The sequence below is a fragment of the Brachionichthys hirsutus genome, chromosome 17 (genome assembly GCF_040956055.1).
Source record: "Brachionichthys hirsutus isolate HB-005 chromosome 17, CSIRO-AGI_Bhir_v1, whole genome shotgun sequence".
Lineage (NCBI taxonomy): Eukaryota > Metazoa > Chordata > Actinopteri > Lophiiformes > Brachionichthyidae > Brachionichthys > Brachionichthys hirsutus.
Genome location: NC_090913.1, coordinates 9,123,110 through 9,146,229, shown reverse-complemented (window position 1 = coordinate 9,146,229; position 23,120 = coordinate 9,123,110). Strand labels below are relative to the sequence as shown.

The window sequence follows — 23,120 nt, the reverse complement described above, 5'->3', positions numbered from 1 at the left end:
GATTGGCACAACACACAGTAGCATTAGCATGTTTGTCATATGCACGAATCTTGTTTATTCATTTACCAGGCAACATGCCAGTATATTAACGTCACTGACAGAGACAAATGTTCCAAACAATTGGTTTTACATCAATGATGTTCATTTCCTGTAATGAGTCCAATTACTATCATAGAGCAGCATTTCACTGTGCAAGGCACACACACACACACTTCTGACAAAAGAAATGAATGTTGTTGTTTTTTCCCCTGAGAAGACATACAATTTTAAAACACACAATCTAGCCATCCCCTCGGCTACCAGAACCACGTGCGGGTTTGAATGCCAACTTGAAGACTGGGTGTCTCCAGGGCCACCCGTTTATTATAGGGCGGCAGCTTGTCACGTGACGGGTGCGGTGCAGCTGGTTTGAAAGTTTGCTTTTGGGGTGTAGCACAGTCAGTGACCCCACACAGTGTTAAACACACCACGAAGCTGCTGGGTGGGGCAACAGGTCACCGTTTGTATGTTCTGTAATTAAGCCATGTCGTTTTCAGTCAAAGGTCAATTATTAAAATGTAATTAAAAGCAAGACGCAGCTGCCTCTCAGTGCGTGTACCGGGTCATTCAATTATATTGCACCTTTGAATTTAAACTTTAGGATCTGTGACCAAATGCCTTTTTAAAAAACAAAAAACAAACAACAACCTGTTTGCACCACGTGACACTGATAACCTGATTCCAACCTCTACATAAATTACATCACCACAAAACATAAAAGTATTTCGATGTATCTAATAATCTACCGTGCAAAACTTTTACACGGTTGGCACGGATCACTATTCTACCAACCATCCAGACATTGGTTAAATATCTACTAATATTCTTATTTGTATAACAGCATCTGTAAGACTGATGGGAGAAAAAAAAAAGTTCAACATCATCCTACGAAATCCAGCCCCAGCCTGTCACATCCTTGTTGATGAATCACCTTCATTTATCCGCGCAATTAATCTATTTAACAATTAAGAAATCCAAAACGACCCGGAGGGGAAGGACCTGCGTTTAGATTCACATGTTGCACAGATCGTAGCATCCTACCTGCCTGCCTGCCTGCCTGCCTTCCTCGGGCCTCCTAGCGCCTCTTCCTGTACTTGCAGTTTCCTTGGATCTCTGCTCCTGCGCCCTGTTTGGACGGTCGCTCCGCTTCGGCTGAAATGTCTGCTGTACAGCGGTGCCGCTGGCTTCGGAGCGAGCGCCCCTCCCCGAAGCCCCGCATCATCCATCCTCCGTACCGGGCCTCCCCCCCCCCCACCCCCGCCTAGCATCCCCTTTAATTGTGAGCAACTTGTCCTGTAATCATCTGAAAACGTCGCCCTGTAACTCTGCCGGATTTAAATAAATAAAAAAACTGCTTTCCTGTGATGTTCACCAGCTGGGATAACTGTTGAGATAGTACAATATTCGCGGATAAAAACAGTATTTATATTATAGTACGACATGTTATAAATATAAAGCGTACGAACAAGATAAAATACTGTTTAATATTCGCGTGTTATCCTCTCCGAAGTCATTTCACAGATTTATAGTGACATCTGCGAAAGTGCGTCTTTTTCTTTTTTATTATGAACAATTTCATTTTTTTCTTTTTTCTTAAACTTTATTAACATAACTCACGCTACAAATACATTTATATGTGCCTGAACAATTTCCATTGGGACTGCGAACCAACTGGTTGCAGATCAGTCGAATCGTTGGCCCGAGAAGCCTTTCTAAGGGACAATGAAGGAGACAGATCTGACAGGAGATCAGTTTTGAACAAGGAGACGCGTCATCACTTCGGTGGTGACGTGGAGGCTTGGGGAAAGCTCTTCCTGGTTGGCAGGCAGGCTCCGGGGCGTCTTTACTCAGTGGAGATACTTATGCAAATAGTAATAGTAATATATATATATTTTATAAATCAGTTTTCGGAACATATCGCAGCCTAACGCTTAGTCGTTTCTTGCTTCAATAGAAGAACCCGGGTGAAGTAGCTACTGCTGCTACCGCTGCTAGCCATGGAGACGTATAACACCTCGAACAAGAAACAGAAGGTAGGCAACGCTGCCGAGAACTGGGTGAGTTATCCCGACGGCACCGCTAACCTGTTAATGAATGAGCTTCCGTGCTAACCAGAGGGGTTAAACGCGACACTGTTTATAGCTAATAACGAATGATTTGAGCGAAATGCAGCTAATCAGCCAAATGCTCGTTCGGTTTGTGGGATCATAAATGTTGCTTTAATACCCTTGTTATGAGTTATGTTAGCCGAAATAGGCGTTTAGCCTTTTCCAGGTAACCCACCCTCTGCGAGGGCAAATACCTGCTTGATCGATGATGTGGCATTATAATAGTCATACAATATTCTAGTGAAAACTTTAATATCGGATCTACTTATTCCTACGAAAGCATGAACTTTGGTATCTGATGTGATTCAGGCTGGGTCTGTTCGTGTTACCGAGTTTTTATTTTATTTTATGAACTTCAACTATCGTTTTCTATTGTTTTTCTATGTCCGGAGTATTATTACCGTAACTCCGTCAAAATTAGACCGATTAAAAAATCGCGACGTGCTTGGAAAGCTGAGACCTTGTGCGCGTGTGCACATACACCGTCCATTACGGTAGTCGCAACCGTGTGACGTAAGCATTCGCGACAAAACACCAAAAGCATAGCCAAAATCTCTACACGTCTTTCTCAGTACCGTAACTCCTCCAAGGTTTGCTCAATCTGAAAATAGTCAACGCTGACAGAGAGCTGAGAATCTGCGCTTTCTGTCAGTATATGATATATGGTGTATATTACGGTAATGTGAAAGGTACCAGACAGGAACTGCTGTTCGATATTGATCATGTGTAGATATTGTAATAGTATGAAGTTATATTGTTATTGATGATTATAGTAATGTTATTATAGTTTTTATATTTGACTTGAGAGTGTTAAAAATTCACTCTCAGAATGTCTTTGGGGTGGCATACAATGACTGCATGCGGATACTTCTCAGGAAGCCAAGATGGTCCAGTGCCAGTGAGATGTTCTGCGGTGCCGGGGTTAACACCCTTAATGCTCAGCTGAGACACCTGTCATACAGGTTTATATGTCGGCTGCATGACTCAGGGAATGACATCATCAGAACACTGACTCAGCCAAGCCTAAGTGCTGTGAAGTTTAACTCAGGTATTTGGTGACATTGGTACCTGATGTTATTATACGATTACTGTGTTTACTGTGTAAACGGTGTAAATGTTGTAAATGTTATGTGTGCTTTTTAATTGGACCATTGTGTCTGCAATAAAGATTTGATTGATTGATCTTTGACACCGTTTTTTTGCACTCAATTGTGAATATATATAGTTAACTTTCACACTGTTTTTTGCACATCCAGGGTCCTAGACTCAAAAAATCACTGCTGATGATTCTAAACATGTACAGGTTCACATTTCAAGTGTCAAAACAAAGCGTCATGCGCAATAACAAAATTATTCTCCTAAAAGCCATGGAAAAAGAAAGAAAATCTATTTTTTTGTGTGTGTTTTTCTTCTTTTAAACTGCTGACATTTCTATATATAATGTGCACTAATCATTAACTAGATGTTGAAAAGTAAAGTTCAAGTACTCCTGGGAAAAGGGACCAAAGCCATTTTACAGCCATAATAACAAAACATGCACAAATCGCTATTTTTGACTGCAGTAGTTAATTAATGGATAGCAATCCGTGTCATTTCAGGGAATGCAGCGCGCAACTAACGTCACCTATCAAGCTCATCATGTCAGTCGAAACAAGCGCGGACAAGTCGTGGGCACAAGAGGAGGCTTCAGAGGATGCACTGTTTGGCTAAGTGGCAAGTCATTACGTTCCAGCACTTTTGAGTTGCACAATCAATGTTCAAGATGTCCCTTCCATTTGGTTTCACACTGCTTTGTTTTCCTCTGTGCCAAGGTTTGTCCGGCGCAGGGAAGACCACAGTCAGCATGGCGTTGGAGGAGTACCTGGTGTGTCACGGCATCCCCTGCTACACGCTGGATGGAGATAACATCCGTCAGGGCCTCAACAAAAACCTGGGCTTCAGCCCAGAGGACCGCGAGGAGAACATCAGGCGCATTGCCGAGGTCGCCCGCCTTTTTGCCGACGCTGGGCTGGTCTGCATTGCGAGCTTCATATCTCCCTACAGCAGGGTGAGGCGCCTGTCCAAAGAAAGCATCACTAGCTAAAAGGAAAGAATTGCAAGATAACAGGGATTATTGAGAACTGTTACTCTAGTAGATTTATCTCTTATCCTCTTGTCTTTCAAAAAATCAAACTGTAGCTTGAAAGGAAAATCGCACCAACAGATTTTGCAGAATTGTCACGTGCTATATTTTTTAACTTCACTGAGTACAGATGTATTCTCTCTCTCTCTGCAATGAAATGTGTGTGTGTGTGTGTGTGTGTGTGTGTGTTAGGATCGCCTCAATGCTCGGAAGATCCACGAAGCTGCAGGCCTGCCTTTCTTTGAGGTGTTTGTGGACGCTCCGCTGGATGTCTGTGAGCAGCGGGATGTGAAGGGACTTTATAAGAGAGCCAGAGCGGGGGAAATAACAGGTGACGTAAAGCAAGCATGACATGTTTATGCAGAATATAATTAGATTATTTTATCTTTGTACTTGTTATGATGATGAACTTTTTTGTTACCGATGCGTCAGATTGTTATTCTAGAACAGAGAGGGCACATACAAGTTGAAATAATTTGTTCTAGCACCCTCAACATTTGATTTATTGTAAGTAAAACTACTTTATTCAGAGAAAAGTCTCCTGGATGCAGGTCTTTACTCAAGAGTATGGATAAAGTAATTACTAAACATGTCAATGTTGACTTTGATTCATCGTGTGTCAGCTTTACGTGTAAGAATTTTCGAAGTAATCTGTTTGCTACAGAGTTGATTTAATCTCATTTGAGTTCTACGTTGTGTGTAGATTATAAAACCCAGACCATGCTTGCAACTTTCTTTTATTCTATCAATCAGGCTTCACCGGAATCGACTCGGAATACGAGAAGCCAGAAGCCCCTGAGCTGGTGCTGAAGACCGACTCCTGCAGCGTCAACGACTGCATACAGCAGCTTATCGACTTGCTTCAAGAGAAGGTGAGGGGAGGAAAAGTGCTGCTTTCTGGATGAGTCATCTTCTAAAGCAGCTACATTTTATTTTCGCTTGCCATTTGTCCTCTGAAAAGCACTTTGGTGCAACCGTTTGAGACAATATACCGTCATTTTTGTTCTGACCACTAGGTGGTGCTAGCGCCTCATGTCTGTGTGAGTCACGTATCCAGTCAGTGTTCCTTTACTGAATGTTTATCAGTGTTTTGGTTATGCAGGATGTTTTGGTGATTATTTATTTGCATTGTTTAATCGATAATTGATTGATCGATCGATTTATGGTTGATTTCGCATTCATTTGATTCTGCAGGATATAGTTCCTGTCGACGCGTCTTATGAAGTGAAAGAGCTTTACGTCCAGGAGAATAAACTGGACCTGGCTAAGGCCGATGCGGAGACTCTGCCTGCCGTCCAGATCGGGAAGGTGATGACGATAATGCCTTCCTTTCACTTTGATAAATCTTTATGAACTAATCTTTTGCCGAGTAACGTCGAAATCCATTTTTTATATAATGTAAAAAAATATTTAAACACCGATACATATTCACCTCTGACATTTTCTTTGGATCTTCACATGTATCAAGTTGTTCTTCAATATTGAACCTCCTGTTTGTGATGGTGCTGCTCAGGTGGACATGCAGTGGGTGCAGGTGTTGGCTGAAGGCTGGGCCACGCCTCTCAATGGCTTCATGAGAGAGAGAGAGTATTTGCAGTGTCTTCATTTTGACTGTCTGCTGGATGGTAAGATGTTTATCCTTTAAAGAAAAATGAAAGATTGAGATTTCTTTGTTAAAGAATACTGTCGCTCTCCTGACATAATGGTATTAGATGGTTATAAGTGTTCACAGAACGCAGTACTTAAAGATACTTGAAAACCACATCGACTCTGATTTGCTTCTACTTTTCATGGTTGGTGTATAAAGGTGTCAAAAACAACTTGGAACCTTTTAGTTATGATCCAGATCACCATGTGTAAATCCAATTAGGAGGTGCTTTTCTACTTAATTGGTACATTATCTCTTAACTGTCGTGATGGTCACAGCCTCGAAGTTTTAACGAGCCCCCCGCCCCCCACAACAGAATAAAAATGAATATCATACTTGCTCTAGAGCCTCTTGGTCTGCTGACAGCGATTTATCATGCATTGTTTGAAATTCCACATAAAGGTCCATTTAGTTTTATTGCTTATTCGACCACCAAAACCTCAGTTGCGGATCGTTACGGCAATTATTGTGTTACATATAAACAGTTAAATGGAAATTGCACAAGATAAACCAGAAGTCCATATTTTCCTGTGTTTCATTTTCAGATTTTGACAGGCGTGTTCTTACAACCACAATCTCCTCATCGAGGGGATGATTGGACAAATTCTTACATCTTGGTACGAAACCCACAGATGATTCAAATTTGTTCCCCAGAAACACGGCAGCTGACAAAAGACAAAAATATGTATCGATGTGAGAAACTTGGATCCACTTTTCACAGAGGGGGGGGGGGGGCAGAGCGGAGCAGTGATTAATGCCTCCCAGTGGATTTCCTGGAGAAAGAATCATAAAGACAGAAACACTCTGACGCTAAAACTTGGGATACAGAAAACGGCGTTCTTGACCGAGACGCGTTCTGGAGACGCAAACGGACCCAAAGTCAAGCGCGTCTCTCTTGCTTGGACGTTTGGCGTGTGTTTCTGTGTGTGTGTGTTTGTGTGTGTTATTGGAACCAGCTGTGAGCTGCTCACTGACTGACAGAGGGTACGAGGGTGGGGGGGGGGCAACAACAGACGGCGTCCCCTCTTGTTTCCACTATATTTGATCTGATGTGATGTGAAAAGCGTTTTTCATCAACCTGGGATGGCCGAACAGATGAACAGAACGCTTTCGCTGCACAGCCCCAAGTCGCCAAATGAGAAAGGGTCCAGATCCAGCTTCGCTTGGGGCAGGGGGGGGGTTCTCCTCAAGCTGCTTAAATTGCAGCCTTGAGGACTTGCTGCAGACTGTGGTTTAGCTGTATATTCCACATTTAGCCTGAAGAATGGTTGAGCTGCTCTGCTGGTGCCTGTTGGTGCCTCTGAACATTTTTAACCTGCTGTCTGTGGGACGTTTGCTGTCTGGGTCGCGGTGCAAAACGCCGGGGTCCTTTACGTTGTCTCTCTTGGACGGTTATCTGATAATAAAGATGGCCTGTGAAGCTTTCTCGTGAACAAACTGGAGTTGCACACAAATGCTTGACTTTTGTCTTACTGCCACCATCTGGCAGGACTGTGTATCACGGCCACGTGTCGTTTCTGAACGCTAAAAGTCCCTAAACAATATTGTCCCTGGGTTTTGACCTGTAGTTTGTTGTTTTCTATCTGCCCTCTCAGGCGGAGTCATCAACCTGTCTGTGCCTGTGGTGCTGCCGGTGTCTGCTGCAGACAAGGAGTGTTTGGACGGCGTGACCGCCATGGCCTTGGTTTATGAGGGCAGGCGAGTGGCCATCCTGCGAAACCCAGAGTTTTATGAGCACCGGAAAGAAGAGCGATGCGCACGCCAGTGGGGTACCACGTGCAAGGATCATCCCTACATCAAGGTGAGTGACGCGAATGGCACGCTCGGGGGGGTCACAGCTTTCATCATCTGAAATTGGGATTTAAAGAACAAACAAACAAACAAAAAAATCCTCCAACCTCAGCGGGAAGCTAAGGAGCAGCGCTGCAGAACTGCAGACAGTCTGGCCCGGTGATAAACAATCGAGCCTCCCAGGTTCAGCCACTGATCGAACACAGATCTGAGCTGGCCTCTGCTCACGTTGGACAGACTTGAATCGGTGGAGCAGCGGCGCCGTTCTCACGGTCCAGCAGGTCGCCCGGTGGATTCGCTTGATTAGCTTTGTCCAGCGTCGCTTCGCAGGTGTTACATTTGGATGGCTGCTATTCGGCCTCCACCAGATACGCTTGAGAACGTTCGAGCCCGGCAGGCTGTGGGATCCCTGCCAGCTTCCACCGTTTCCTCCCGCTCATCCTAACCTCCAAACATAACGAATTGTTTCCATCTGCCACACGACGACTGCTGGGCGGGGGGGGGGGGCTGAGGTAGAAGCGAGGTGACGGTCTGGCGTTGCAGACGAAGGTGGCTGTGAGAGCCAGATTAACCTCCTTGTCTTGCATTTTAAATGTCACCATTTTCATTCAGTGCGGCTGGTTGGAAACATTTTTTAGCGTCGCTAACGGCAGACTGGGCAAAAGAACCAGACAGGAATCCTCATCCACAGCTGCTCTGGTTATCGCCAGATCTTTTAATCTCGGCTCATTTGACTTTATGATTAAACGTGGCTTGATAATGCGTCTTGCGTTTCCTGAATCCGGTTTCGGGGACCTGACGGCACAGCTCTGGCTTTAAAGCTACACCGAGTGGAAACGCAGGCTCCGTTGCACTTCAGCCCGTCTCTCTTAATCCGCTGTAACGCGTCACAGCTGGCGATGTGTGCTCAGCTTGCTGTGATTAGGGTGCCCCCCCCCTCATTAAGAGCGCATGCATTAAGGGTACATTCTAACTCCCCGCGCGAGTCGCCAGAGCCGGTCTGTCAACACGCCTGCGTCGACAGTTCCACTTCAATCCTGTCGCTTTCAAACCAGAAACGACGGCTCGATATCGCATACATTTAATCCTCCGTTTCCTGTTTAGCTGGTCGTCACTCAGACGGGACCCCCCTCCCATCGGAAACTGCTTATTTGGCAACGACTCTTTTCACATGTGAAGTCCCTGCTTTTTTGTCCACACTCCAACAGAGCACATGTGTAACGAGTAGGCACTCTCCTTTTCATGCATGCAGTTTACGCTGGAAAGTAAATCACGACCGTCGATCTCTTCAAAGGATAAGCCTGCTCTTAGACCAGGGGTGGACAGGATGGATTAATAGGAGTGTGGAAAACAAATCTCAACACGATCCTGAAATCTTCTTTCAACAGAGCCGAGCGGTTATTGATCACATCACACACACACACACATCCATACCGCTGACAGCGATTTGATTTGTATACGGTTCTCCAGATCAAACCGAATCCAGTCGAGTCTGGATATCAAAGAGAGTTTTTTTTCTTCCCTCATGATAAATAACATGTCAATGAATTAAGCAACCTTTTTTCAACTGCCAGATCCCGATTTTGACCGTGCGTACCAGACTCATGGTTTCATTTGCAGCCTTCTGTTTCTGAGCTCGTTGCCTCTCGATGCAGGAGGTGCGCTTCTTTTACTGCAGAAGCTGCAGAGCTGCTTGTATCGCAGTCGTTTTTCAGCAGCTCCAGCTAGCGTCTCATAAATGGAGACAGGTACAAGATATTCCCTGAAACAATAGCCTCGGCTGCATCAGATTTTGACCTCGACTCTGGTAATCGATAGAAACAAGGGCTGAAGAGTTTTGTCGATAATTTATTGGAACCCAGTCTGTAATTTATACAACTGGGTTGCAACTGGGTGATAACTCGAGTTATTAAAATCAATGCTGCCCATTTTCAGCAGCATCTTCACTCTGGATTCATTTGAAGTTGTGTTCCTCGTCATGATCGTTTTGTGGCATTGTGTGATATTTCAGATGGTCATGGAAAGTGGAGACTGGCTGGTCGGGGGAGACCTGCAGGTTCTAGACAGGATCTACTGGAAGGATGGACTGGATCAGTACCGACTGACGCCCACCGAGCTCAAACAGAAGTTTAAAGAAATGAATGCAGGTACGAGCCAGGTGGAAGTTTCACAAATGTATTAAAAGCAGAGTAGAGTAACTCTAAGTGTGATTCAGTCCTTCTCTCCATTTCCTTTGCGTGGTTTAGCGTTTTGCTGCTTCATCTCTGACAGATGCGTTTGGTCACAGTTGGGAGAAAGAAACAGCTCTTCCCATCCTCCCTCTCTTTCCCTATTCAGACGCAGTATTTGCCTTCCAGCTCCGCAACCCGGTCCACAACGGCCACGCTCTTCTCATGCAGGACACGCACAAGCGGCTCATTGAGCGCGGCTACCGCCGGCCCGTGCTGCTGCTCCACCCGCTGGGAGGTTGGACCAAGGACGATGACGTCCCGCTGCCCTGGCGAATGAAACAGCACGCCGCCGTGCTGGAGGAGGGCATCCTGAATCCAGACTCCACCATCGTAGCCATCTTTCCTTCGCCCATGATGTACGCTGGGCCGACCGAGGTGACGATTGATGGATTTGCACTTTATGTGCTTGAGGTTTTTTTTTGTTGTCCTCAGAACCGATATAGAAGCAAATGTGACTGCATCACAGAGGAATGAAAACAGATGCCGTCATATACTTGATCGCAAATCAAAGTTTGGATGAAAAGTATGGGGAAAGAGGATTTACAATGTCTCGAGTTACCGTGTTAAGTGTTTCCGTGCCACGCACGCCACCTACGGCCACCGGACCGCGCCGTGTAGCCGGGACTCCTTTTATCATTCACTCATGTTGATGGAAAAGCTCCAGCACAAATTATTAAGAGCAGACTGGAGGCTGATCAATGCCATTGTGTTACTTTTGATAACCGGGCTGAGCTCCAGCACCATTATCGTCGACCTTGTTTACCTTTCAATTACAATGCATTCCCTTGATCTCCCTGCCAGTCAAATATTCACTTCTTGCCAAGTGCACGAGAAAAACACCAAATGACACTCATATTAGGAGTGATGTGCAGATTTATTATAATCAATTTATTTATAATAAGACATAGAGGAACGTCCTCGTTGCGTATTGGTGGATTCAAATGTCTAAAGTCAACAGCCGCGTGATGCCAGGAGGCTGAAGAATTGAGCCGGTGCTGCCAGTTCTTTTGAAATGTCAGTTTATTTTATGCAATTATAACCTTCTCGGTTTCCTAAATAATATTTTGGATTGCAGCAAGCAGGCTCCAAACACCAGGAAAGGCCAACACAATGTTAAAATCAGGGTGATTTATCATACGGAAATATGCTGCCCTTCTGTAAAGTTGGCTCCTATCATCAAACACTTATACTTATATGCCAGAACGGTTCCCAGTTCACACAGCAGCTAACAGGCGACTTGCTCAACTGCCCCAGTAGCAGTAAATAGAAAGAACAATCTGTATAGAATCACGGTTACGGAGCAAACGTTAACCGAGCTGTCCCCCCCCAAAAAAAATCAATTTTAAACTTGTTTTCTTTATCTTCCACCAGGTGTTTTTTTTATTTTATTTGTATTAAACATTTTTATTCTGCTCTCCCCTCAGGTGCAGTGGCATTGCAGAGCTCGCATGGTGGCTGGAGCCAACTTCTACATCGTGGGCCGGGACCCCGCAGGCATGCCCCACCCCAACACTGGGAGGGACCTGTACGAGCCCACTCACGGGGCCAAGGTCCTCACCATGGCGCCGGGCCTCATCACCCTGGAGATCGTGCCCTTCAAGGTCGCTGCGTACAACAAGGTCAAAGGAGCGATGGACTTTTATGACCCGGAAAAGTGAGCAGCTTTCTTGTAAATTTAAACAGTTAAAGATTTTGTTGATTAGAGGTTCATTGTTGCTCATAAATGAGAAAGTCCTACTCTTAATTAAAGTCTGTAACACAGACAAACTGCATATGAGGATCACGCAATCGCGCTCCCACACGCCCGGGTTTGATTTAGACGCCGCCATCAGGTTATGCAACTTCAGCCGAGTCTGGGCCAGGAATGTTCAAACGAAATAATCAAAAGATTTGCTTTGTTTTCCATGATGCATATTTATGATTCCGAGCCCAAAGAAAATTGTTGATCGGGAACATCTAGTACTTGCGGGCTGCTAAAAATAGTCTGTTTTATCTATTTGATTCAGTTTAAAAGTTTTAAATCATTATAAGACCAGGTTAAAAGAAAATAGAAAAAAAACAGAAAGATTAAAACACTTAAATCTCTGTTTGTCAAAAGAATATCCACATATATGGCATGTTTTATTGTTGTTTCAAGATTGACTGGTCTTCACTAAACCGTAAAGTCACATTGCACGGTTTTATGTAAAATATGCCCGTTGAATGAATCCTCTGCGTTGCATTTTGAATAGAACCGTAAAAGTCATTTGAAGGTTAATGCTCGACAACCTGTTCTAAATCTCTTGTTGTCATATTTATCACATTCCGTTCTGATGCATGCTGACGGCGCCTCGCTAGGATTTTAGGATGACTCTGAATACTTGCCCTAATCACCGGCTAAACCCCCCCTCCGTCTTTAAACAGTGTAATCGCTCAGATCACAAAGAAGTATGGGTCACATCGTCTGTGTTTGTGATTTGACACTGCATAAAAATATTCCCGTAAAACATTTGACTGGAGCTCGTTTACCTTGCGCCACGTGAGCGCTTTTTGTTTTGTTTTCCGCTGTTTCAGAGTAACGTGATGAAATGTTATCATGTCATAGTGATGGGGACGTTGGTTTTCCTCACCAACAGACAAATCAATCTACTATATTTAACACGTGAATGTGCAGAAATATTGCAGTCAGGCACTATTGTATACATTTGATTGTGTTAAAATCTACTCCAACACACTGAATTTTAAATTAATAGACTCGCAGGTGTTGTTGGCGCTCACGGGGTCGTCCTTTGGTCTCTTAATCACGGGGTGATTTGGGAGAAATTAAAGACAAATCAGTTGCCAGGGCCGCATCACGTCTCATTTCTTCCAAAATGACGCCGATCAGAAGAATCGCGGCTTTTTTTTAGATCCTGGACGCTGCAGGATATTTTGCAGAAATAAAAACGAAACTGCTCCCACTCGATTCAAAAGCAGCAGGCAGTTATTGGTGGCTTAATCCGCTCTTTCTTGATCTGAAATATCTATAACTCTTTCTTTCTCTTCTTCCCCCACCTCCCCACACTCTTCTTTATTCAGCCATCAAGACTACAACTTCATCTCAGGCACACGCATGCGGAAGATGGCCCGCGACGGAGAGAACCCTCCTGACGGCTTCATGGCGCCAAAGGCGTGGGCGGTGCTTAAAGAATACTATAAATCACTGGAGAAGGCTTGAATGTGGAGTCGCGGATTAAAAACGACACACAAACATTGGTTTTGGGTGGTATTGTAAATCGGTGAACGTGGGGACCATTCCTCTTTTCCATCGTCCTCTGACTTCCGCCTGCCTTTCTTTCCAGTCTGTTGGTTTTAGACTCATCCTCTCTGTTTTTATTGTATTTGATTAATGCTACTAAACCTACTCTGACCATAATGTCAGGAAAGCGAAAAGTCACATGAACAATGTATTGTAATGACGGCTTATAAAATTACTCACGGTTACGGGTGGAAGGTACTGTTGACCAGTAAAGTACCCTGGAAAGGTTCTCTGTACTGTACGTTTGCAAGTTGAGGTGGGATTTGCACAGATTTTGGTAGTTGCACGTGCCAAGTATTCCATGTGAAGTTTTAGTGCCTGGATCTTTGGAAAGTGATTTCACGAGACATCCTGACGCACGCGCACCTGCTTCTCATCCTGTGTATCTTTACCACACCAGAATTACCCCCAAATGTTCTGCAACGCGCAGCATCATTTAAATATATTTGTATTTGTATATGCGCGCCTACCGTTCCAGAACCCACAGGAGGAACACGGTTGTTTTTTGCCATCATGTTTGGACCATTTTTTATTTCCTATCATTAGATTATTTTTATTATTATTTTCGACCTGTGTGGTGCGTGTGTGCGTTTTTAGTCTGTCTCCCAGCAGTCTTAATATTTTCTTAATTTCTTTCTGTCTTCCCCTCCTAATATTTTCCATGTGGTGTTTCATTTTAAAGAGTCGGCCTGTATAAACAGACGGATGATGGTTGCCATCAAGGGATCACATTTGTAATCTTCCTTGTTCAATAAACCATTTTTAGCAAAAAAAAGAAAGAAACTTATTTGTTTACTTTTCCTTTCTGTGATCTTCGGGTGAATTAGTCGCATCGTGTTATGTACATATTTTGCAGCACACCAAAGAATTTAAATTATAGAACTTAATTTTAAATGACATCGCTGCGTCTTATATATTTTAGGAACGATCTTGCTCTGATGAGATGCCAGTGACGACTCATCTCCGTCATGTCTTTTATGAATTATTTGTTTCAAAGGCATTTTGCATCTATTTCTGGGATTTCTTCTGTCTCCCCTGTTGCCGTGTTTGTGACGTCCCAGTCGGCTGTATATTGAATGAGACAGACCCTCCACTGACCCTAATCAGACTCGTACTCGCTCTCACAATGTATACAAAAGAGCTGCAGCTGGATCCCAGATGCTGTGGCGCTGCGAAAGTGGAACACACAGGGTTAAATCCAGACCGAGAACAGTGACTGTTAGAAATGCTCTGGATATTTCATCTAATCCAACTCCAAGATGTAATGAAGAGACCTGCCAGCAGCAATCTTTCCTACCTTTGGCCAGATCGTGTTCAATCTCAAATGGTAATCAAGCTGGGTTCTTGGTGCGACTTCAAAAGAAGAGCTCTTTTTTCACACACTCAAAAAAAAAAGGGGGAAAATGATCAAATGATTTTTGGAGAAGCTGCCTTATGATTTTTTTTTTTCAACTTTAGAAGATCAGGGGTCTGTGTAATGCAGGTGTCTGTTACTACTTGTGTCTTTAATCTCTTGATGTTATCTTACTTGTACAGCTCGCGCGTCTAATGCTGGATCTTTTTTTCAGCTTCATAATCAGATCTTACTTTGAAAATATTCATCCCGCTGAGAATCTCCCGTCGGGTCATTGTGTTACACGTGCATGTCTTAAAATATATATGCAATGTTGCACATGCAATGACATCACTGCTGTCTCATTCCATAGCACCAAAAGGTTCTGCTTTTACATGGACTCCAGCTGCATTTATCTCCAATTTCCTTCCATCTGGTTTGCGTTTCATTCAAAGCCAGCCATGATAAAAACAAGCTTTACTTTGCAATAGTGCAATATAGTGATCGGACGTGGTCAAAATGTAAGAAAAGCTGTGCACCTTGGATTCTCTGAGGTGCAGGCAGGGCAGTTAATCGTCTGCTGTAATGATTTTGCGTGATCTTCTTGGCCTTCATCATGGCTGCAAGAAAGAGTTATCTCACAGAGCTTTTTATTGACTGCAGTAAAAAAAATAGTTTCTCCTCGAGGTTTAATCTTCATACATTGTCCAGACATTTCTAGTTCTCAAATGAGAAAAATAACTTCTGTCTTCTACTTGGAAATGTGTCGAGTATGATCATGCACTGATTTGCCGTTATTGTGCAGCATAGCTCGGTGTTTACCGAAGCCCTAATATAAATCACAGAGATGACGAACGTAGAAAAAGGCTCAAATAAAATTCTAGGATCTCATATCATTTTTGTTTGTGTCGTAAACTGTAAGACATTCCACCGTTTGATGACGCAAAGACCTCTGATATGGGATTCAGGAGACACCCATTATTCCCAAGAATCCCAGAGCCTGATACATACAGTATTTTTTTTTGCAATTTAGGTGAATTGATTATTCCAAATTGTCCGCAGGAGAGGGATAGATGGGCGATCTGCTTGGAACCCCCCTGAGGTCTTGTGGGTTGTTCGGTTCTGACTGACACACACCGTCGAGCTGAGGTGTTGGACCCTCAGCCTTTAGCTGCTCAGGCCTCATAGGACAGAGATGGCAGCTTGTCCTGCTAAGAGCTGCAGTTGTGGTACAGTAAGTTAGGTCTGACACATTTTCGTGTTGGACAAATAACACTGGCATGACGAATAAAGAATAATTTGCAACGCTGAAGCAATTATTTTAGCCAATTCATGTGGGTGAAGGCCAATCTGAAATAACCACCCTATTTTGGGAGAGGACAACAAACTATTGGGCACAGAGTGGATCAAATGCAGGGGCGGCAGCTGAGCAGATGAATAACAACGCAAAATGTTGTTCCGTTTTATCCCACCAGTGCATGGCAGGGTCGGATGCCCGTTTGTGGTTTGCATGTTTTCCAGAGCTCAAAGTGGGACGATACTCAGCAGCAAAGATTTAAGGAACTGAATTGAAAGTCTCTGAAGTGATTCCACTCGGAGCCTTCCGATCTATCCTGAGGGATAGGCAAGCGCGAGACCACTAAACAGCGCCTGTGTTTTAAGTCTGAAATTGTTTGTTGTGGTCACAGACAGCGTCCGTGTGTGAATGCACTACTGCACCTTCCAATTTGTATGTTTTATTTAATGCCATCATTTCTATGTAACTGTTCTTATGACATGTGCTGCTGGCCTCTTGGACAGGTCACCCGTGTGAAAGAGATCCTGATCTAAATGGGTTTTTAATCTGGTTAAATGAATATTAATAATAATAGCAATAATAAAAAAGGAGCAGTGACGTCTTACTCTTTGATACACCCTGAATTTTCCTTCCACGCGTAAGTTTCTCAGAAGCTGCCGATGCTATTTTCTGATCTCTTCATATCATATTCTCTGAGAGATTAATTGTGCCGCTAAATAAACTGCATCGCCCAGGGGGGGCAGAATGAAATGCTTTCCCTTTCCCGTTGTCACACGCCTGCTTTTGTGTGACGATGCCTGGTCTCATATTCGGAACTGGGTGGCCCAACGTGATTACTACTCAGGTTGTGCGGTGCCAGAAAATCACGTAAGGGTTCAGTGTCTCCCTTCTAAAAGCAGGTAACAATGTGTGCAACTTTGAAGTGAACATTAAATGGAATTATTGTAGACAAGAAAAAAAACATCTCCATGATATGTGAAACTTGCTTTCTCTCCTTTCCAAGATTGATATCTGCAAATGATGATGTTAGGTCGATTCATTAGCCTGCAGTGATTCTCTCACTCACCTAAGTGGGCAGCACATCAATTCATCTGTGCCGTTTGCTTGCCAGCCGCTTCCAGAATTATATTCTAAGCATTAAACTGTTGAATTACATCCATTTATTACCACGTTCTGCAACCACAACCTGCGGGGCTTGTTTATAGCCAGAACTAACTCTAAAAGATGTGTATATTTCAACATTTCTCATTTATGTTGATGCTAATATTCACATATATTCTCTTTTTACCTCCGTTTACTGTTAAACTAACAGTTGGAGCAAATCATTTTAAAGGAGGATTTATATATATACTATGTGTGTGTATTTTAAAAAGTCTTCACACGGGCTAAAGCTCCATGTGCATGATGTGAAACATGAGTAATAATCTATGCATCAGGCTCAAGTTCCTGAATAGATTAAATAATTGAGGTTTAATTAACCGTAAAAAGGGACACAGCACACAAACTAATCAAAAACATATTTCTGTCCGACAACAATTTTGAAATATTTATTATTGCAGCGGCTGAACATACTTTGGGTTTGGGCTCCGATCTCATCGCTTCCCGCAGATATGTCCATAATCAGAGCCTGGAGGTGAGTGCGGGCAGCACGGTGGCGCAGTTGTTAGCGCTGTTGCCTAACTACAGCAAGAAGGTCACAAGTTGAAATCAAGCTCGGGGCCTATCTTTGAGGAGCTTGCATGTTCTCCCCGTGTTCGCGTGGGTTCTCTCCGGGTTCCCCGGTTTCCTCCAACCACCAAAAACATGCAGCTTAGGTGAATTGGTTACGATAAATTGTCCGTAGGTGTGAGTGTGTGTGTGTGTGTGTATGAATGATTGTCTGTCTACGTCTGGCGCTGGGATGAACTGGCGGACAGTCCAGGGTGTACCCCGTCTCTCGCCCGTATAATGCTGTGATATAGGCGCCACTAGATCCTGCAATCCGGATTTTGGATTTAGCGGTTGAAAAAATGAATGAATTAATGAATGAATGTGTAGATGTCCAGCATTGACGTTCAAAGTTTCCCTTCCGGAAAGATTATTACCACGGAATCCATTTATTTCAGATGGATCTATCGAGATTATTTTCGCTGTTATCCGTGTGGAGCCTTCTGTAGAGTGCGCAGGATGATGTGGAGAGAAAGGCTAACCACGTGTCCAACCAGGCTTCGTATCCTGGCAGCCTTTTTTATCAGCTTTCATTGCATGAATCAACACTAAATAAACTAATTCTGGCAGGACTTAAAGTGAAACGTGACACAGCGCTGAGTAAATCGACCGCTCACCAACCGCACTCATCACGTCTCTCTCCGGTTTAAAAGGCCTCCGCACTGTCAATCACTCTGTATGCTGATCTCTGCTTGTTGCTCTGGCAACCGCCGCTGTTGGCAAAAGTCTTCTTTTCAGCCTCCACAAGTTTGTTTTCCTCAGTTACATAAATCTTAAACGGCGTTATTTAGATTTACAGGATCTGTGTGCGTCGTTTATGATGTCTTTTTTGTATGCGTGTTGTTGTGCTCTTTCATCACAAAGGGAAGCAAATCAGCTCGTGTTTATTATATTGTCAGCTCCAATTTGGGAAAATGTATTAAACAATGGCAGCAATTTGGCATTTTCCCCTTTCTACTCCTAAATTATATCATTAATGCATGACTCAACTATTGATTGATCACCTCTAGTTTTGATCTCGAGCCTTGTCGTGTGAAATCCTGTTCTGATCTGTCTCACTCAGCAGATTAACTCATCTTTTTTTTTAGGTGGAGATAGAACCCCCCCCCCCCCCCCCGGCCAAATGCTGTTGCAGAATGATGCCGGTTGTAGATGTGATACAAAAACTAAATTCAAATGTCATTTCGTTGAGCACAGCATTTCACATGAGGGAAAGCACAGGCGTTCCTAATAAAACCAATGGCCTCTGCTCTCCGCAGATATCCCTGTAAGCCTCGCGTGTGACAGAGAGCCAGCATGCACGACGTGCCAGCACCCTGACACTGAGGCGTCCAAATGCAATTCAGCCACAGTTAATTTGATGATTTACAGGCTTTAACGTCCTCATATCCGACTTCAAAGCTAAAAATTAATGTTGACTCCAAGTTTAAAGACACTTCATTTGTAAGACAACACAGATCAGCACCACCGATTTGAGCCCATTTTCCACACTCTTGCACCACGTGACAGCCGGTTTCAAGTATAATCCTGCAGCCACGTGTCGCTGACCCCGATCGCACTCGGAGAATCGTTAATTATTTGGGCATAGTTTCCTGGGAGTTCACGGGGTCAACTCACGCTGCAAGTTAGTTGTTCTTCATTCACCCAAGCGGTTCACAACTAAGCGAGTAGTCACCCGTAAGAAAATGCCAGGCTACGGCTGATAAAACGTGCCGTTTTTGTAATCAAATCAGATCTCTTCCCGCCTCCTCCTCCTCTGCCTCCCCTTTCCTTATATCCGTACATCCTTAAGCACAAATATATACATGAGTAAATCCGAGGTGTGAATACAGGAAATAAGCCATTATTGGCTCTGGAAAACAGCAATCAGGACTAACAACAAGCTGTGAGACTTATTTTGGCCACTCAGGAGCTACCCCCCCCGCACTTTCCACGTGCTCTTCGTTCTACTTCAATCGAAAAATAGATACCGGTATAAAAAAGCCTCTGTTCAGCAGGACACAAACATGTTGGAATTCCAAGTTCTGTGTCCCTACCAAGATACAGTAAAAATGTTACAATTAGAATTCCTGTCCTGGGACTTCAAAAAAACCTCTGTCACTGGGAATTTAACATCAGACCACAGTGGAACCTCAGTGTGGTGACCCAAAAATTGTGACTACATTTCCAAGGATCCAGTATTTCTAACCAGAAAGCCCTTCCTGATGTGAGCGCTAACCCTTCCAGCGGCGTCAGGACATGCTTTTAAAGCCAAAGAGGTTGTGAGAGAGACCTGATAACCATCAGCGCTACAGTTTTCTCTTTGAAAATGTTACGTTGCAGAGCTAAACATGTGATGTTGAACATTATCGGGATTTGTATGGTATTTCTTTTTCTTTTTTTGTCTGCAATGTTTCAAATCATGTTTGACTCCAGGAGCCAGCGACAGTCATTGGTTGTTTCAGTAAGTGCTTCAAAATGTTTTGATACTCATGCATACTAATAAAAGCTGAACGACGAGCGTCATCCCTGCAGCAGCAGCAGCTGACAAAACAACGAGATTCATGTCAAATGTGTCCTGGAGCATTTGGCTCAATCACCGTTGGGTCTGTCAATGCAAAGCAGTCCTTCTCCGAGGTCACTTTAAGTTGACACCATTTTGCCAGTTGCTATTCCCTAGCATCAAGAGTAGTTTGGGGTGAGTTTGTTTTGTGGACCTGTTTTAACAGGCCATGATTTAAAAAGAAGATGCACATGACCCCGGAGCAAGACGGTGATTTCCTCATGCTGAAAACGAGACTAAATTATTTCCCACGTACCCTCATTGAATCACACTAAAGCCACGATCAGTATGATGTGAAAGTTATGACTGCATTTCAACTGATTGTGACTGGGACTCTATGGAACGTCATACGGCAACAGCTTGGAACCTAATTCCATATGCATTAGTTTAAGATAAAATGACGGATACGTAGTCCGGACTGATCTGCTGTCTGCTGCTACAGCGTCAGATGAAGAATACGGGCACTCCAAAGCCTGGCCAAGAGTGTTTCAAAATAAAACGACAAGTAAATATTTGGCAGTGCCTCAAAAGGAGCTTTTCCCCTGATGGAAAACAAGAACGAATTTGATTTCAGAATGAGCTCCAGCCTCACAGTGCACACAGAAACGTGCACCCCTCTAACAGTATCAAATGTGCAGCCCCAGGGAGGTCATTACTTTATAATGCAGTGTGTTCAGATGCTTTTTAATATAAATTCTCTTTGCATTTCCTGGACCGGAGTTTACATTGACAGACCCCTGCCTGTTGCCACATGAGTGCAGAAGAGGAAATCGGGATCTGATTTCCATCCTGTGTGGAGTTTTCTTTTAAAACTTTGATTTGTGTTATCAATCTGACATTAGGCTTACAGCAAGAAGTTATGCATCAAGACTTTACTGTGTGATGATGAAAGTAAAGCGTTCATTCTCCTCATTTGCGGACCCCCACCGACACCTGAGAGAAGCATGTGGATTATAAATGCTTCACTAAGCTCCTCTCTAGCTTGGTGTGTTGTTTTTCCATGGCTGGGGGGGCAGCCACAATGGCATCAAAACAATGAGTTAGAAGACACTAAGACAGTAACCCTAGAGCGATCTCCTCCGATGATCTAATATGATGATGATGATGATGTCGGTCTAAAGAGCAAGGTGGTAAATCTCTGTGGGTTTGTCACCACAAGCAGGGAAAAAGTCAAGCTTTTATTCGGCTCAGTGTTCCAGGCTGAATTTCACTGTTAACGTCGCATTTGATCCTCGCCTTAGCCTGAGGTCAGGACCTCCAGAAGACCCCTTCAGCTGTCGCTCATGTACTGGAAGGACACGTAAGCAGTAATGTTACACAGGGTCTAAATACGCAGATGCCGACCAAGGCCGAGGCTCGAACCAAAGAAATTCAAGTGAAGCCTCATGGACATATGTTACTATTAAAACCGATATGGCACATGCAAGTGTTATGTGATTTATGTTAATGAGGAAAATGAATGTTTATGATAAAAACAGACTCAAGGTTTTTTTTTTTGTTACTCAAAAGTATAATGAAACAAATATTGTGCTCTCGTACTACCCTATGAGAATGTTCATTTTTTTTTTTTTTAACACCTGACTAGGCTTAATCCCATCTCACGGTGATATTTTTATGTTAGACTAAACCGCCAATTTAATTTGTGAAACATCAGATCCAGATTTTGCCTCTACGTCAAAGTCAAAAAGTCAAACTATGGCTTTAAGGTGCATCAGCTATAACACTAAAGCATGAAAAGGCTTCTGGAAAAAGGGGGTTGGCCTTGTACATCCAGGGAGCTCCCTTTACTGAATTATAGCGGAACACGTTTAGCATTGGACTGAAACTTTATTTTGTACTTTATTATCATGTGGTTAATGTTAGAACCTGCTAATAAACAAATAGAGAGAGACACAAACCACAAGGTGAAGACATTTAGCGTCAGTGCTCTGCTGATGAAGTGACCAAGAATCCGGCGTTGCTGCTGGAACACTTGTCCAAAATGTCACTTCTTCATAAACGGAGGATGACAGCCAATAAAATAAGCCAACGTCAATACATGTGTGCACGCACACAGTTTAACCGAGCTTTAGAAGGACTCTTAAAGTGCAAGGAAAAGCTCACTATGCTTCTCCAAACATGATGAGTTATGAGGTTATAGCATGACAACAGCATCAAGCAATGCAACACACACATAGAAACAGCTTCCTGTGCACCAAAACCGTTTTATGTTCATCCAGAGACAAGTTTTTTGGTGAGTGACGAGCTTCTTCTTTATTCTTTTTTGCTTTGCCTGCATTCAATCAGGAATTCACGGACCTCCAGGATTCTAGGCAGAGCCCACCTAGCGTTCCGTCTGTCAGGAAATCCGATTCCTAGCATTTGGAATCAAGTGTTTCTAATCAGTAATTTATGAATGATAAAATATAGAAAGCTCTCTATAATGCTGATATAACTTCTTATCTTCCAAATAAAATACTAAAAAACGGTATATCTCACAAATTTAGAGGGAAAAAGTGACTCAAACCTGGATTTTAGTAGGACTCCAGCCACAAGTACAATGACAAGAAACTTATAAAATTAAAACTAATAGAAGACTCGTCTTGACCTCTGACCCCCCCCCCCCCCCCCCCCCCCTTCACAGCGTGCTACAAGGGACACGGTCCTATGCCATCTCCAAATTCACAAAGTTCAACTAACCATATAATAGTGCAACAATATGACCCTTATTGTGTACGCGTATATATGTGTGTGTCAGTTGTGTATGCGTGTGTTTACGTCTGTGTGTGTCTGTACCACTGTCACTGGATGTGGTTTTATGTGGGGGGTCTCTACAACACCACATCGACCATTAGCGGGCGGGGACCCAAACCAACACCGCAGCCCCACCTAGCATGAGGGGCCCAAGAACACGTGTCTCTGGGCGACCCGCACACCCACCCCAACGAGACTCAGGGGGCATTCAAGGTCTGTATATGCTTTTTTGCATCCTCTGCTGTGCCAGTTTAGTACATTACTTACAACTGTGTAACACGTCTACACAACT

The 23,120-nt window shown here is 43.6% G+C and overlaps 1 protein-coding gene across 1 annotated transcript; it reads left to right on the top strand.

The window, feature by feature from the left end:
• Positions 1–1,924: 1,924 nt before the first annotated feature.
• Positions 1,925–13,989, top strand: papss1 (3'-phosphoadenosine 5'-phosphosulfate synthase 1). The gene is made up of 12 exons (XM_068750757.1): positions 1,925–2,096; positions 3,746–3,860; positions 3,959–4,194; positions 4,462–4,600; positions 5,023–5,141; positions 5,464–5,577; positions 5,783–5,894; positions 7,513–7,718; positions 9,720–9,855; positions 10,046–10,314; positions 11,364–11,593; positions 12,997–13,989. The coding sequence occupies exons 1-12, from the start codon at positions 2,037–2,039 to the stop codon at positions 13,133–13,135; spliced, it is 1,875 nt and encodes a 624-aa protein (XP_068606858.1). The 5' UTR covers positions 1,925–2,036; the 3' UTR covers positions 13,136–13,989.
• The last annotated feature ends 9,131 nt before the right edge of the window (positions 13,990–23,120 follow it).

What these genes read in the sequence shown, in the direction of transcription:
- papss1 (XM_068750757.1), top strand. Translation starts at nt 2,037, where the DNA reads ATGGAGACGTATAACACCTCGAACAAGAAACAGAAGGTAGGCAACGCT. An exon ending in ATGCACTGTTTGGCTAAGTG is followed by an intron (nt 3,861 to 3,958) that starts GCAAGTCATTAC and finishes CTCTGTGCCAAG; the next exon opens with GTTTGTCCGGCGCAGGGAAG. An exon ending in GACTTTTATGACCCGGAAAA is followed by an intron (nt 11,594 to 12,996) that starts GTGAGCAGCTTT and finishes TTCTTTATTCAG; the next exon opens with CCATCAAGACTACAACTTCA.